Genomic DNA, 14,524 nt, shown 5'->3' with positions numbered 1-14,524 from the left:
AATTATAACTAATATTGTTACTGTTGTTGATAATATTCATTTTTGTTTCATTACTTTTGATTTGTTCTGTGTTGTGTTTGGGTCTCCTCTCAATTGCTCTGTTTCTTGCAGTTCTGAGTGTTGCTGGGTCAGGTTTGGTTTTGGAATTGGATTGCATTGTTATGGTATTGCTGTGTAGTGGTTTGTTGAATTGATTATAAAAAAAAAATAATAAAAAAATACAATTAAATTTAAAAAAAAAAATTGATTCTTTTAAAAATGAGAATCTAATCTGAATCGCACAAAGTAAACGATTCGATTCGTATTCGAATCGATTTTTTCCCACACCCATAATACATATATATATATATATATATATATATATATATATATATATATATATATATATATATATATACACATACATATATATACATATACATATATACACATATATATATATATATATATATATATATATATATTTATATATATCAAAAATACTTAATACTTAACCAGCACTTGGGCCATATACATCATGATGTGTGTGCGTGTATGTTATGTATATATCCATCAATCCATCCATTTTCTACCACTTATTCCCTTTGGGATCACGGGGGGGGTGCTGGTGCCTACAATCGGGCGGAAGGCGGTTTACACCCTGGACAAGTCGCCATCTCATCGCGAGGCCAACACATATAGACAGACAACATTCACACTCACATCCACACACTAGGGCCAATTTTTAGTGTTTCCAATCAAGCTATCCCCAAGTGCATGTCTTTGGAAGTGGGAGGAAGCTGGAGTACCCGGAGGAAACCCACACAGTCACGGGGAACAGTGGTTCCCAACCTTTTTGTAGCTGCGGACCGGTCGACGCTTGATAATTCTTCCGCAGCCCGGTACCAATAGAGCCCGGTGGTTGGGGAGCACTGACGGGGAGGACATGTAAACTCCACAGAAAGATCCCGAGCCCGGGGTTGAACCCAGGACTACTAAGGACCTATATATATATATATGAATTAATTAGTAGTATCAAATTAAATTGTTTTTAATCCGGTTAATCACACTTTTTAATTTAGAGTAATCGTGATTACAAGTTATTACTTGCTTGCATTATTTGATTTACCTGAAAAAAAGACTCCAACATTAGGACAAAAATTAAAAAAAATGTTGTCAGAACCTTTATTGGGACATTTAACGTTTAAAATGTTCATTCACCAATAAATACTTAACCAGTACTTGGACCATATACTGATCATTTACAGACAATTAGGAAATGTACAATTACAATGGGATACAGTTACAGTTCCTACACTACATCACCCTCTATAAACTTTTATAATCACTTGCAGCAGGACTATTAACTTCCAGTAAATTTCCTGGCTGGTGCATGAGGTCCACAATATAACAACATGGCTGTGAGCAGTTTTCATTGCTGCATGGATCTTCCTTGTAGATGAGTACTTCATTCCAAGCTCTGTTGTAGTCACCTCTTACCAGAGTACACCTCAAGCCGATGCAATCAACCAAGTACTGCAGACATATGTGTGGAGGCAGTTATTACAGAAACAAAACCATTTTAGTAGAATTGACGTACCTTGAAAAGAAGCGCCCTGTGACAGTAGAATCCTTTTCTGATCATGCCAATCGGAATCACGTTACACGTCAGTCGATGTTTGAGCTCATCTAGATGTTGCACCCATGCATATGTTTCCAACTCTTGTCGCTCAATCTGTCCACCCATTGCATCGCTTACGTACCTGACGCCCAAAGACCACAAATTATAGTGCAGATTAAAAATATATTGGATGCCTTGTGTTCACTGTTCCCACATAGTACTACCTTGCCAAGGCAGCGTATTGTTCCTCTTCACCATTCAAAAGCAGGTCAGACTCCTTGACCTCTTTAACTAGAAACCGCAAGGAGACGTCATCCATTACTTTACTGTTGCTCTCTTGCGAACACTGTAACTGGGTCTCATCTTTCTGCGGCGCTTCATCGCTCACCCTAAATCATAAAACCCTCAGCTTTTATTACAAGAATATTTGGGCAACAATGAACAGTGCAGTGATACATGGATTCAACTCATACTCGATTGAGGTGACGAGGAGGATCGGACGCTGTTCATTTATTGGCTCCATGATCAGTTCTTCTAAGCTCAAAACTGTCTGACCGAAACCAACCTATATAAAAGATTATCATAACAGCAGTGCCAGAAAAGGTATTATCGATAGGGGAATAGTACACACCTTTCCAGTATCACAGAAGCCATCGGGGATGATATCACCTGTGGCCAAATAACCAAGCAGACCATATTTGAGAGACACGTTGTATTTGAGCAGACTGATCAAAGCAAACTCTGTAAACTTGCTCCTACGGTTTATTGATAGATTGATTTCTTGAAGGATTTCCAAAGCTCTGAAACACAAAAACAAATTTTCGGACCCCATACCGCCCTCTACTGTCAGTTGAGGTATATCACTTTTGCTGTTATCTCGGCATCTCACCCAAATCTGCAGATCTCCAGAGCAGTGGGCTCATCCTTGGCACACACACTGATTGCCATGCATGCGCAGCGCAGTACCTCGGTGTGACTGGAACGCAGCAAACTGACGAGTGGTTCGAGACCCCCAGTGCTTTGCAGCTATGTTGAGGGATCAAGTTTTAGGTTGACATTTATTTTAAGTAATTTAATGCAGTGGTGTCTAATAAAACTCAATAAACTATTATGTAGGTCAATGTTTACCCAGTGAGAGATCATCAGGTGTGGAGCAGGAAATTATCCAAACTGGCTTAGTTTGAAAATGTGTATTTGTTTATGGCTATAACATGCAGAAAATGGCACTCTTTAGAGATGGCAGAAGGTACAACATTAACCTAATCCTTATTTCGGTATACAATGGTAACTTGGTTTTGGTATACTATCTGAGTTATGACCGAAAGGACAAGATCACGAGTACAGGCAGCCGGAATTAGTTTCCTCCACCAGGTAGTGGGGCTCTCCCTTAGAGATAGAGTGAGGAGCTCTCCGGGAGGAGCATAGAGTAAAGCCGCTGCCCCTCCACATCGAGAGAAGCCAGATGAGGTGGTTCGGGCATCTGGTCGGAGTGCCACCCGAACGCCCCCCTAGGGAGGTGTTTCGGGCACGTCCAACCAGTAGGAGGCCACGGGAAAGACCCAGGACACGTTAGGATGACTATGTCCCCCGGGAGGAGCTGGACAAAGTGGCTGGGGAAAGGGAAGTCTGGGCCTCTCCGCTTAGGCTGCTGCCCCCACGACCTGACCTTGGATAAGCGGAAGATGGATGGATGGATGGATGGATGGATGGATGGATGGCGAAGTTGTTAGAGTGGCTGTGTCAGCAATCTGAGGGTTACTGGTTCAATCACCACCTTCTACCATCCTAGTCACGTCCGTTGTGTCTTTGAGCAAGACACTTCACCCTTGCTCCTGATGGGCCCTGGTTAACGCCTTGCATGGCAGCTCCCGCCATCAGTGTGTGAATGTGTGTGTGAATGGGCGAATGTGGAAATACTCTCAAAGTGCTTTGGGCTCCTTCAAAAGGGGTAGAAAAGCGCTATACAAGTACAACCCATTTACCATTTACCATTTGGTAATTGTACGGCCAAACATCGCGCATAACAATCGAGTCCGTCTGTGTATGAATCTGTGGAATCGTTTGCCCAAAGAAAATAATTTCATGTGTGGTGGTATCGATAGGCTGTACCTATCGATTATTTTAGTAATCGAGTAACCTATCGATTAGTTTGTTCAATCAAATTGAGTAAATGGAAAAAAAAACACTTTACAGCCTCAAAGCGTATTTTAGGGGAAACATAAAATACGCAAAAATGTTTCTGCTTATATAATAACCTTCATTATTTTTCCACAATAAATGCACATTACTACATAATTGAAACTGCATTTTAACATGTGTTAAAAAAAAAATGTAAAAAAAAAAATTAAAAAAAACTACTCGCTTTATTGCAGCAGCTGTGCATAAACTATGTTGACGTATTTAAAGGCACTCATGCGGTCTTAATTTTATAAATTTTTATTCATTAAAATATTAAACAAAGCAACAGAATATTGATCACAACTTTTTTTCTAATTGAACACATCGATTTGATTGATTAACTATTGCAGGTCTAATTAATACACTGCTTGAGTTCAACTATTTTTCTTTATTACAAAACATGCCAGTGCCAAAATAGTTATCTTCCAGCTGTCATCACTTGTCGGCTCTGTAATTGTTTGCTAACTAACACAGTTACACCATCACCATCAGTCTCTCCTGTGTTCTTTAAATACGCCAGCAAAATAAGCCACCACGGGGCCCAAAAAAGTTGCAAGAGACAGCACTAATAAAGAGGGCGGGAAACCTTATTGAATCAGAAAATCAACTTGTAACAACTTTTCAACTTCTGTTATAGCGATATTGGATCCTTGAGTACTATATTAACCTGACATTATATTAACACAAATCCTTGTATATGCTTTTATTTTGTAGTGTGGAATTTTAGAAAAGTTTAATGAAGTGAAATTAGTCAAACAGAGACCAATAGTATGTATCAAAAATACAAATTGTATTTATTATTAATTGTCTGGAATGGACCTTTACTGTCTTTAAGTTGAAGTGGAGTGAAAATGTGTTTATTGGCGACACCTTGTGGTCACAATATTTAGTTAAGCGCATGACGCAGTAAGTTAAATGATGCATACATGTCTGTTACTGGATACCTTCTGTACACTACAGTCTTGGAGATTTTTGTATCTGTGATTTGCTACTATAATTATTGTATACTTTTTTATATTGACAAATTATGTTTTATAGACTGAGATATCGCTCAATTAAGAACATGTTTTGTGTATGTCTAGCTTGTGTGCTACTCCCTGGTTAGCTGTTGCGTAGCTGCTGGCTCTTAGTAGTATATAGCCTTCCATGTTTACCTTTTGTAAATTACTTCACAAAATTAAAGAAAGGACCAACCTTGGTTGCTTTTTTGGATGACATTTAGATGTTAACTAGCTGTCTAACTATAAAAAATTAAACCTTCTGCAGGATTGCTTTTATCGGAGTGTTCATATCAGACATGTTACATGCAAGCCAGTATCCAATACTCAACAAGTATTGGATATCCAATTATATTTTTGCTGATATCGGTCTGAAATCCATATTAGATTGGGATACGCTCTCCTCTCATAGCTGTTTTTGCCAACAACAGTCTTCAATAAAGGTTAAAGTCAAATCAAACAATTACTAATTACATTCAACATTTATATGTATTTCAAATTGTTTTGTCCATCTAAAAGTACCATTTATTTATTATTAATTTTTGTGTGCTTACTTTTGAGTGCAACAGATTTCGATTTTCATGATTTATTTTTTTTTTACAGTAAAACTTCGGTTCTCATATAATTCGGTCTTCGTCTGACCTTTTAGAACAGGCCCTAGATTTACTATATAAAGATTCTGAGAATCCTCACAGAGAGCTCCTTACTTAAACTAAAAATTCCAAGCAAGGAATCTAAGCTTAGGAGTGATTCCAGAACATTCTCAGAGAACTCTGCGCAAGGAGTGGACAGAAACTTCTATCTTACTGAGAAAGTGTGGTGGGCCCTGTTGCCAAGTTTTAGTCATCATTTCAAAAACTGAGATTAGTTGATCCTAAAAGCTTGATAAGAAAAAGTAAACTATTGGTGATAATGGCCAAAGGTTGGACCCACAAATCAATAAACTTAATCATAGAATCTTGTCTTATGAAGACTGTGTAATTGAAAATAATATTTCACATAAAAAAATATGTTAAAAGAATAGTAAGCTATACTTTAAAATGTTCCTACAAAAGGTTGATTGGCAACACTAAATTGGCCCTAGTGTGTGAATGTGAGTGTGAATGTTGTCTGTCTATCTGTGATGGCCCTGTGATGAAATGGCAACTTGTCCAGGGTGTACTCCGCCTTCCGCCCAAATGCAGCTGAGATAGGCTCTAGCACCCCCTGTACCCCCGGAAGGGACAAGCAGTAAATGGATGGATGAATACAAAACGTATGAAAACTTATGCCCCTTTGTACAGTCTTCACATAGTGATAGTTATATCTATTATTAGTTTATGATATTTTATAAATTGCCATGCCGGTTATATTTGCACTTTGCACTTTCAATATTTCAACTCAATTTTGTATTACTGAGGGTAAAATGTCTCAACTTTCATCAATGTCTGGGATTGCTGACCAGTCCATAGGACTTTCATTTCGGGTGGTATAACATTGTGGCGTTGGGTTGAAAAAGTGCATCTCCAATGAGATTAGCCGCAAACAAAATTCCTGTTCGATCCAATCTGTAGCATTTCATTAATTCATTGTCATCTAGTGTTTGGTGAATACCTCTCGTGCCTCTTCCGTCCGCCATTTCGACCTCTGCTTAAGGAACCCCTAAGCCGCCTAAAAGTCATCTTTCCTGCTCCTAACATATCTCACCTTGGGAGCTCCCTTAAGAGCTGGGATTTTATTAGGAATAGAAGAAAATAACATTATTCTAAGAATTTTCTTAAAATTTGACCACTAATAGCTACTCTTTGCACCAGAAATCTTTAGGAATACAACCCCAGATTACTATAAAAACAAAGGTACCACTGCACATTCTTGTTGCTTTATTTTTGGTGCTCTGCCACAAAATGTTTACAAAATACAATCTATATCTAATGATGTACTGCATATTATTCATGTTGGGGGTTTTTGTGACATATGACAAAAAAATAATGAAATGTCTCCCGGACTACATTGGTTATACTACAGATTTATGGGGATACAGACACCAAAATGCTGTCTTTTACAGTTCATTTAATAATGGTATTGGTTTATTTTTGTTATTGGTGTAAAACCATACATGACAACCATCTTGTTTTTCTCATTCTGCCCTTCATTTCTCACTGTCCCCCCCGTATATTTGAAGTTTTAATTTAAAAGTAAATCTATACATGGCAGCTGGTCGCTGGTGGAAAGACCAGAATTCCCCTCAGTCCTGGAAAATGTATCTGTTGTCACTTACATATGAACGGTTACAGAAATGAATGTGTTAATCACAATGTTGATGTTAAAAACGACCATCTGAGTCTTATTGTGTTGCCTTTGCCATGCTATTCAACTGCCTCGAATTCTATTCAAAACTTGGGAGAGAAACATGTTTTCATCAAATTCCTAAAAAGTTGAGTGCCCCTGTTGTATAGAGGAACTTGCTAGCAAACATAGAACACTGGTGTCCAAACTTGGGATATAAATAACTGAGGCATTCTTCAAGGCACCCTTTTAAGTCCTCACCTTTTTTGGCTGATAAACATTTTTTTCTTAATGTGATTAATTTAAGTAAAGTGTTGATGTGGCTTGTTTACTTCAGCTGCAGTCAGTAGTCATTTGTTCAACATATTTAGTTATACTGAAAGGGGTGGCATGGTTTGGGAGAGTGGCCGTGCCAGCAACCTGAGGGTTCCTGGTTCAATCTCCACCTTCTACCAACTTCGCCACGTTTGTTGTGTCCTTGAGCAAGACAATTCACTGTTGCTCCTGATGGCTCATGGTTAGGGCCTTGCATGGCAGCTCCCGCCATCAGTGTGGGAATGGGTGAATGTGGAAATAGTGTCAAAGCGCTTTGAGTACCTTGAAGGCACTATACAAGTATAACCCATTTATTTGTAGTTTTCCTTAAGGTTCTGTTTTAGGTCCTCTCTCCTTCATCATATGAGCTACATGGCCCGCCAATTCAGTTTAAAAAAATTGTTATAGGATTTTTAAAATTCTTTGACTAGCTTTTTTGCAGAAGTTCCAAGAAACAGCAGCACACTCGTGTAACTTTGACAAAATCCAATGTCTACTGTGGAGGATGCTGGTTCCACAGAACATATTTAATAAGAATACATCGTAAAGGGAAAAGTCTGGCCCTCCGTTCCTTAGCTCTCTAGAAATGTGGCTTCCGAAACCATTTAGTTTAATATCTCTGGCCCATACAGTGTTGGTGCTAACAGACTGCACAGTTGTACTAACTCACCGATACCCTGGCTTCTTCCTCAAAGGCGAGCTCACAGAGGCACAGCAGGGCACTGATCAGGACCTCCATGTCTGTCGATTTTAAAGGCTCCACCAGCGCCGGCACCACTCCCTGCCATATCACTTTACAGCGCAACTCTTCCTGTGCTGCCATCCTGCCAAGTATGGCTATCGAATTGGCCACTGTCTTAGGACAAGTGTCGCAGAGCCTCGGCACAAGCATTTTATGTCCTCCTGCCTTAAATACTGCCCTAATGATTCCACATAGATAAAACACACTTATTAGGTCACGGATGTTTGTATTTCGTGTGTGAAAGAATAATGAGAGAGGGAAAAAAATTAAATATCTTTAATCACTGAAACATATTAGCAAATAATTGATGTGAAATATAATCACTACTATTTTTTCATACAAAAAGACTACTATGTGTTGCATTGTAATAATGTGTATATTAAGTGGTTATCTTATCTTTCTTACATAGTGTTGAGGTGGTCTCCTGATGTGAGGTTGGCCAGGGCCTGGATAGCCTGCTCTCTCATCGCTGAATTTTTACTCTTCAGTAACCGCACCAAAGCGGGTATACCACCTGATTTTAAAGAAATGTCACAATATCAAATGTGGACGTGTTTGTGTTGGAAATTTACCGTTTGTGCGGAAATACCTATATCTCTGAAGAGGCATTTGCTGGGCAGGAAGCAGCTCAAGGCGGCCATAGCTTGACAAGCGTATGTTTTTATGCAGTCGGTGCCTCCAGAAGACAAGAGATCTACCAGAACCTTGTCAACCTTTTGTTCATGCAGAAATTGGTGGAGGTCACCTGGACACATGCAGATATAAAATTTAGAGCAGGGATATTCAACTAAAATATTAAAAATTTGTACTGCAATTGCCAAAACAGGTGTATACTTGAGGAACGCCTCAGTTATGTTGTACATTTCAATATGCAAAAATTTCAATGCAAGAATCTGCCAATGTTTTTTCTCCGCTACACAACAGGAACACTTTAGTGGTTTTAGAAATTTACTGCAAAAATGTTTGTCTACCAAGTTTTCAACTAAACTCCTTAATACAGGGCCAGACATGAAGGCTCAAAAATCAAACAAAACGTGGAGCTCAAGAATAAATTTAAGGGGTTAGTTATGTCTTTAAAACAAATTTTTCTCTCCAGGAAAACCTCTGATTTGCTTGGGGAGAAGTTGACACCCCCAAAAAACAAAGACGACGACCTGTCTTTTCCTAAAGCAAAATATGATAAATCACTTTATATCATTTCCTCTACGAAATCTTGTTTGTGTTAGACTTTGGAAGTTTGCCTGGACATGAAAGGATAGAGATAGTAGGGATGGGAATCTTACAACAACTCACAATTAGATTCCGATTCCAAACAATTCCTGCATTATAACATTGTAATATGTAGAACAATTATATGAAAACCCTTACATGTTACAAAATATCCTCTTGGATGCTGACATATGACATATATGCACACAGAGTAAGAGAGGAGATGGCCTTAAACATCTTTTTGATAACTGATTTCTAAAAAGTATTACAATACAAATTGATTATTTTGAGCACTCCAAACAAATACATGCCAACAACAACAAAAAATGTAAATGTGCTTGTAAAAATATATATATGAAATATATTGTTTTTAAATTTCCCCCAAAAAATGTCTTAAAAAATAAACTTTAAAAAAAATTCTACTATTTTATCTCATATACAATTTTGAATTCTAATAAATAAGCATCCCTAACAGATACAAGCTAAAAAAAATAAATAAATCAAAGAAACGAAAAAAAAACTCATCTTTTTAAAAATGTATTCTTAAAAAAATCTATTTTTTAAAGATATGATTTGAAAAGGTAATAAATAAGAATCACGAATCAGATGTGAAAAAACAAATTTCATCAAACCTTTAACACCCACACTCGCCTGTAAAAAAAAAAAAAAAAAAAATTAATTTTAGAATACTTTAAAAATCCATTTTTAGGTCCAAGATAAGAATTGTTTTTTCCACAGTTTTTTTTTTCATTGTTAATTGATTTAGAATTGTAAAAAACAAGAATGGCGATTTGATTGTGATTCGATTTTTTTGAGCACCCCTAACACATACAGCCCCCCAATAAACGCCTTTAGAAAAGTATTTATGAAAATGGAATTTTAAAAAAACTCAACTTAAGAATATTTTTTTGGTCAATGACAATAATTTTTTTCCCGTTTTTTTATTTATTTATTTATTTAAAATTGTTATAAATAGGATTTGAGATTTGCATATTAATCTTTTTTTTCACACATAAAAGCTACAACATACTCTGTGCTTACAGTTCTGAGTAGCCCTGGTGAAGCAGTTCACAGCCGTGGCCTGGATTTCATTATTGATGCATTTGCTTTCGGACAACTTAGGGGTCTGGGCAAGCTCCATTAGTGTGGCTAGCCCTCCTGAATTCTGGATCACCCGGAAACTCTCCATGTCACCAATACAGTTGGCTATAACATGCAAGGTCTCGGCATGGAGGTCAATTAAATCCTGTAAAGGAAGTGACACTGAATTGGACCTAAGAAATGGCCTGAATCATTAAGCCTGATCTCGTTCATTCCAAAAGCGATGTTCTTCCACACCAAATCACTTTTCTGGACCATACAAACATATTCTACTAAAAAAGTGACACACTTACCAACCTTATCATTGATGATATTAATGAATATATCAAGCGCTTGTTCTTCCCTAAAGGTGATTTGAGTATCTATGTAATTGGCAGCCATCTTCTGCAATGTTTTCAAAGCCAGCTGCTGAATGACGCTGAATGCTGATTTGAGCAGAAGGAGTAAATGACTGATCCCGCACAATTCGATGAAGGCAGGGCAGATTTGCTCTTCCTCCATAGACACAAACAAGAACATTAAAATTGTTGCCTTTTGAGAGGTAATATCGGTTTGATTTGGACTCACGTCAACCAAGTTGAAGATGGTCTCCAGAGAGTTCTTCTGAATATCTGGGTCTGTATTGGAAAGGAGCTTGATCAATTGCGGCAAGCCTTGGTTTTCCACAATTTGGAGTTTACAGGAGGATTCCACAGACAGTGAGGCCAGGCATAGGGTCCCAAACTCTTGGATGGCAGCATCTTTATAAATAATAGGCAGATAGTGAGACACTCAGCACCAAGGGTTGGAATTGGGGGTTAAATCACCATAAAAGATTCCCGGGCGCGGCACCGCTGCTGCCCACTTCTCCCCTCACCTCCCAGGGGGTGATCAAGGGGATGGGTCAAATGCAGAGGACAAATTTCAACACACCTAATGTGTGTGTGTCAATCATTGGTACTTTAAATTAAGTTTAAGTTAAGTTAAGTTGAGTTAACTTAACTTAAAATGCATCAGAATGTTGATTTAACGAACTAACCGTCCAGTGACAGCCTGGCGATGATCGATGGAATGACGTTGATGTTTTGCAGGATATTTCTAACTGTACCTTTTGAGGGCAAACGCCAATTAGTAAAACAATATTGATGACCGTGGTATTATTTGTCTTACTGTTCGTAGCCATGATGCCCAGTCCAATGATTGCATTGCGTCTGATCATCTTGTTGCTGTGATTGACGAGCTGACAAAGAGGCTCCAATACTCCAAGATCCATCAGGTGAATTTTATTACTATCTCCTAACAGCAAGTGGAGACAAAACACAATTTAGCCAGCAAGCTCGGTGGATGAGTCGACGGCAATATAGTGTTGATTTAAAGTACCTTCCTCTGCAAATTCGTATATTGCTCCACACGCTACGATCAAAATGTCTTCTTCGGGGGATCTCAGAAGAAGAACTGCAGTTGTCGGCGTTTTGAATTCGATGCGAAGCGATTCAACCTGTGGCAGCAAAGTGGCAAATTGTCACAAATGAAATAGTCGTAAAGTGACAATGAAGACCTGAAATTATCACCATGTCCTTGCATGAGGACTCAGAATCGGTCTTGCTTCTGTTATCTCTCCTCCCCATTCTGCCACCTGTAAACATGCCCCATTAATTTTCATAATAATTGTATAAAGTTCGGTAAACTGGAGTTTACCATCCTAGTTTTCTCCCTCCTCCTGGTTTCAGTTGCCCACGTCGAGGACATAAACACGTGCCATGACAACACTGTTGACGTTACGGAGGTTACCTAGGCAACGACGCTACGCTCAGTGTACAGTTGGTGTTTTTGCTTGATGACACATAAAGTGTAAGCAAAAGTGGACGTTAACGAATAATATAAGTGAGTAGTCGTTTTGTGTATTTGTACTTAAAGGACTTCGATTGTAAATGTTAGCCTTTTCTGGCCAGAACAAAAATAAAGAATGGCTTTGTTTTGCCGTTTTTTTCATTTATTTATTCTAAAACTTCCAAGTACAACCACATAAATAGCCTTACATCCGCTGACGTCATTAGCATTCACTAAGCAAGCACGACCAAATATAACACGTAATACAATACCGATAACATGCAGTGATGAAAGAAAAGGGAGATGTGTCAAAAGAAATGAGTTATTAGTAGTTGGAAAATGAAAAAATAAATACAATTGAAATAGTACAATTATAAAGTTTTCCTTTTTGTTTCCAAGAAAAAGAACATGTGTTTAAAATGCATTACATATTCTTATAATGGTTAATAAAAACTAAACATAGTTTTAAATAAAGACATTAAAGCTACAAGGAGACGTACATATTTAGTACTACTAATGTGTGAATAAACGATAAAACATTTTATATTGGTCTAATTACAAGTGCATACTGTATATCGGACCAGCAGTATGAAAACAATACTTGGACATTTTTTTACGTACAGTTAAAAAAAAGAAAATTGTGAACAATATTTGATACACCAAAATAAATACATTTCACAATACAAACAGAATAAAACCATTACATAACTTTCCCTTTTTTTTCCATAGAATTGAGAAAAATAAATAGTTCAAAATAATAATAAAACAAAACAAAACAGCTATTATTGGCTGTCATTTGAAATAATGTCTCCGAAGATGTCGTTGTGTTTTTTTTTTATTCCGACCTCAGATAAGCGGAAGAAGATGGATGGATGGATGGATAAGATAGATGGATGGATGGATTGTTTTACACACACATTAATGGCAAGCCAATAATGATGCTAAGATAAATGTTATGTTGTGATGTTGTATTTTTTTTTTTTTTTCATCATCCCGATTGTAGCCCAGATAGGCTCCACTGCCCCCCGCATCCCCAAAGGGAACAAGCGGTAAAAAAATGGATGGATGGATTGTATATGTATTATGTTCATTTTTTTATCTTTTTCTCTCTTTCTTTTCTTGTAATTTTACCGCCTTTTTTACATCATGGCCAGGGGACTAGATGAAAACTAGCCTTCTGGCTAATTTTGGCTTATTTAACCATGTGTAGTCATGTGTTTTATAAAATTGTTTTGCCCCCTTTGAAATAAATTCATCTATGACGGGACAGGGCTGCGGAGCTGGCACTGTGTGCCAGGACGCAGAAGCTTCGCGGTGTCTTGGCAGGGTGAGCAGCTGTCGGACACCTCAGTCTCCTTGGACGTATTCTCGCTCATCCATGCGGACTGGACACTGGCCGGGAGTTGGTTGGCGGCCGAGAGTGGAGTCTGCTCTCTTGGTTGCTTTGTTGAGTCTGCTCCTGTCTCTGGCCATGCTCCCTCCACCCCAGCAGACGATGGCGTGGAACACCGCAGAGGCCACCACAGTGTATATGTTTCTTTCAGTGCTGTATGTAGATGTGGCTGGTTGCATCAGTTCCACTGCTTTAATGTCTTTAATGTCCTTTTTGTTCTTTGATGTTTGATGTTTCCCTCTTACACACATGTGAGAGGGATGCGTACTATGGCTATGAGTTGTTTTTTTTTTCTCTTGGCCTCAGTCTGGACCCCCACTCCAGGGCCCAGGCTTAGACCGATTTATTTTATTTTATTTGAATCTTTAATTTTTTTATCTCTCTTGGTTTTTACCCAATCAACAATATTCAGGGGGTGCCATAATGGCACTGCCTTTAGCGCCCTCCACGTCCTGTACAAATAGCGTGCAAGCCCAGTTATATGTTGCATCTGGCCATTTGATTCGCACGTGCGTTGTTGCAAGACATATTTGATCAACAGCTACACAGGTCACACGGAGGGTGGCCGTACAAAAAACCTTTAACATTGTTACAAATATGCGCCACACTGTGAACCCACACCAAACAAGAATGACAAACACATTATGGGAGAACATCCGCACCGTAACACAACTTAAACACAACAGAACAAATACCCAGAATCCAATGCAGCCCTAACTCTTCCGGGCTACAATATACACCCCCGCTACCACCAAACCCCCCACCCCCCTACTTGCGTCGGTTGAGGTGGTTTATACAACAGCCCGGGAGGGTAAGGGCTGCAAGGTGTTCTGGGTATTTGTTCTGTTGTGTTTAAGTTGTGTTAGGGGGTACCTGAATTAAAAAGAATGTCCACAGGGGGTACATCACTGAAA

The 14,524-nt window shown here is 38.5% G+C and overlaps 1 protein-coding gene across 1 annotated transcript; it reads right to left on the bottom strand.

Moving 5' to 3' along the window:
* Window positions 1-1,213: 1,213 nt before the first annotated feature.
* Window positions 1,214-12,025, bottom strand: LOC133569847 (armadillo repeat-containing protein 3-like). The gene is made up of 15 exons (XM_061922465.1): window positions 11,959-12,025; window positions 11,768-11,885; window positions 11,558-11,683; window positions 11,427-11,495; window positions 10,706-11,148; window positions 10,349-10,553; window positions 8,688-8,843; window positions 8,504-8,612; window positions 8,027-8,276; window positions 2,490-2,626; window positions 2,232-2,400; window positions 2,074-2,165; window positions 1,825-1,989; window positions 1,580-1,742; window positions 1,214-1,515 (listed from the first exon to the last, which is right to left on the bottom strand). Exons 1-15 carry the CDS (start codon window positions 12,013-12,015, stop codon window positions 1,309-1,311), a joined length of 2,466 nt encoding a protein of 821 aa, XP_061778449.1. The 5' UTR covers window positions 12,016-12,025; the 3' UTR covers window positions 1,214-1,308.
* Between the last annotated feature and the right edge of the window lie 2,499 nt (window positions 12,026-14,524).

This window comes from Nerophis ophidion, linkage group LG15, assembly GCF_033978795.1.
Source record: "Nerophis ophidion isolate RoL-2023_Sa linkage group LG15, RoL_Noph_v1.0, whole genome shotgun sequence".
In the NCBI taxonomy this organism is placed as follows: domain Eukaryota; kingdom Metazoa; phylum Chordata; class Actinopteri; order Syngnathiformes; family Syngnathidae; genus Nerophis; species Nerophis ophidion.
The sequence above is the reverse complement of the archived record's forward strand: the minus strand, read 5'-3'. Positions and strand labels throughout refer to the sequence as shown.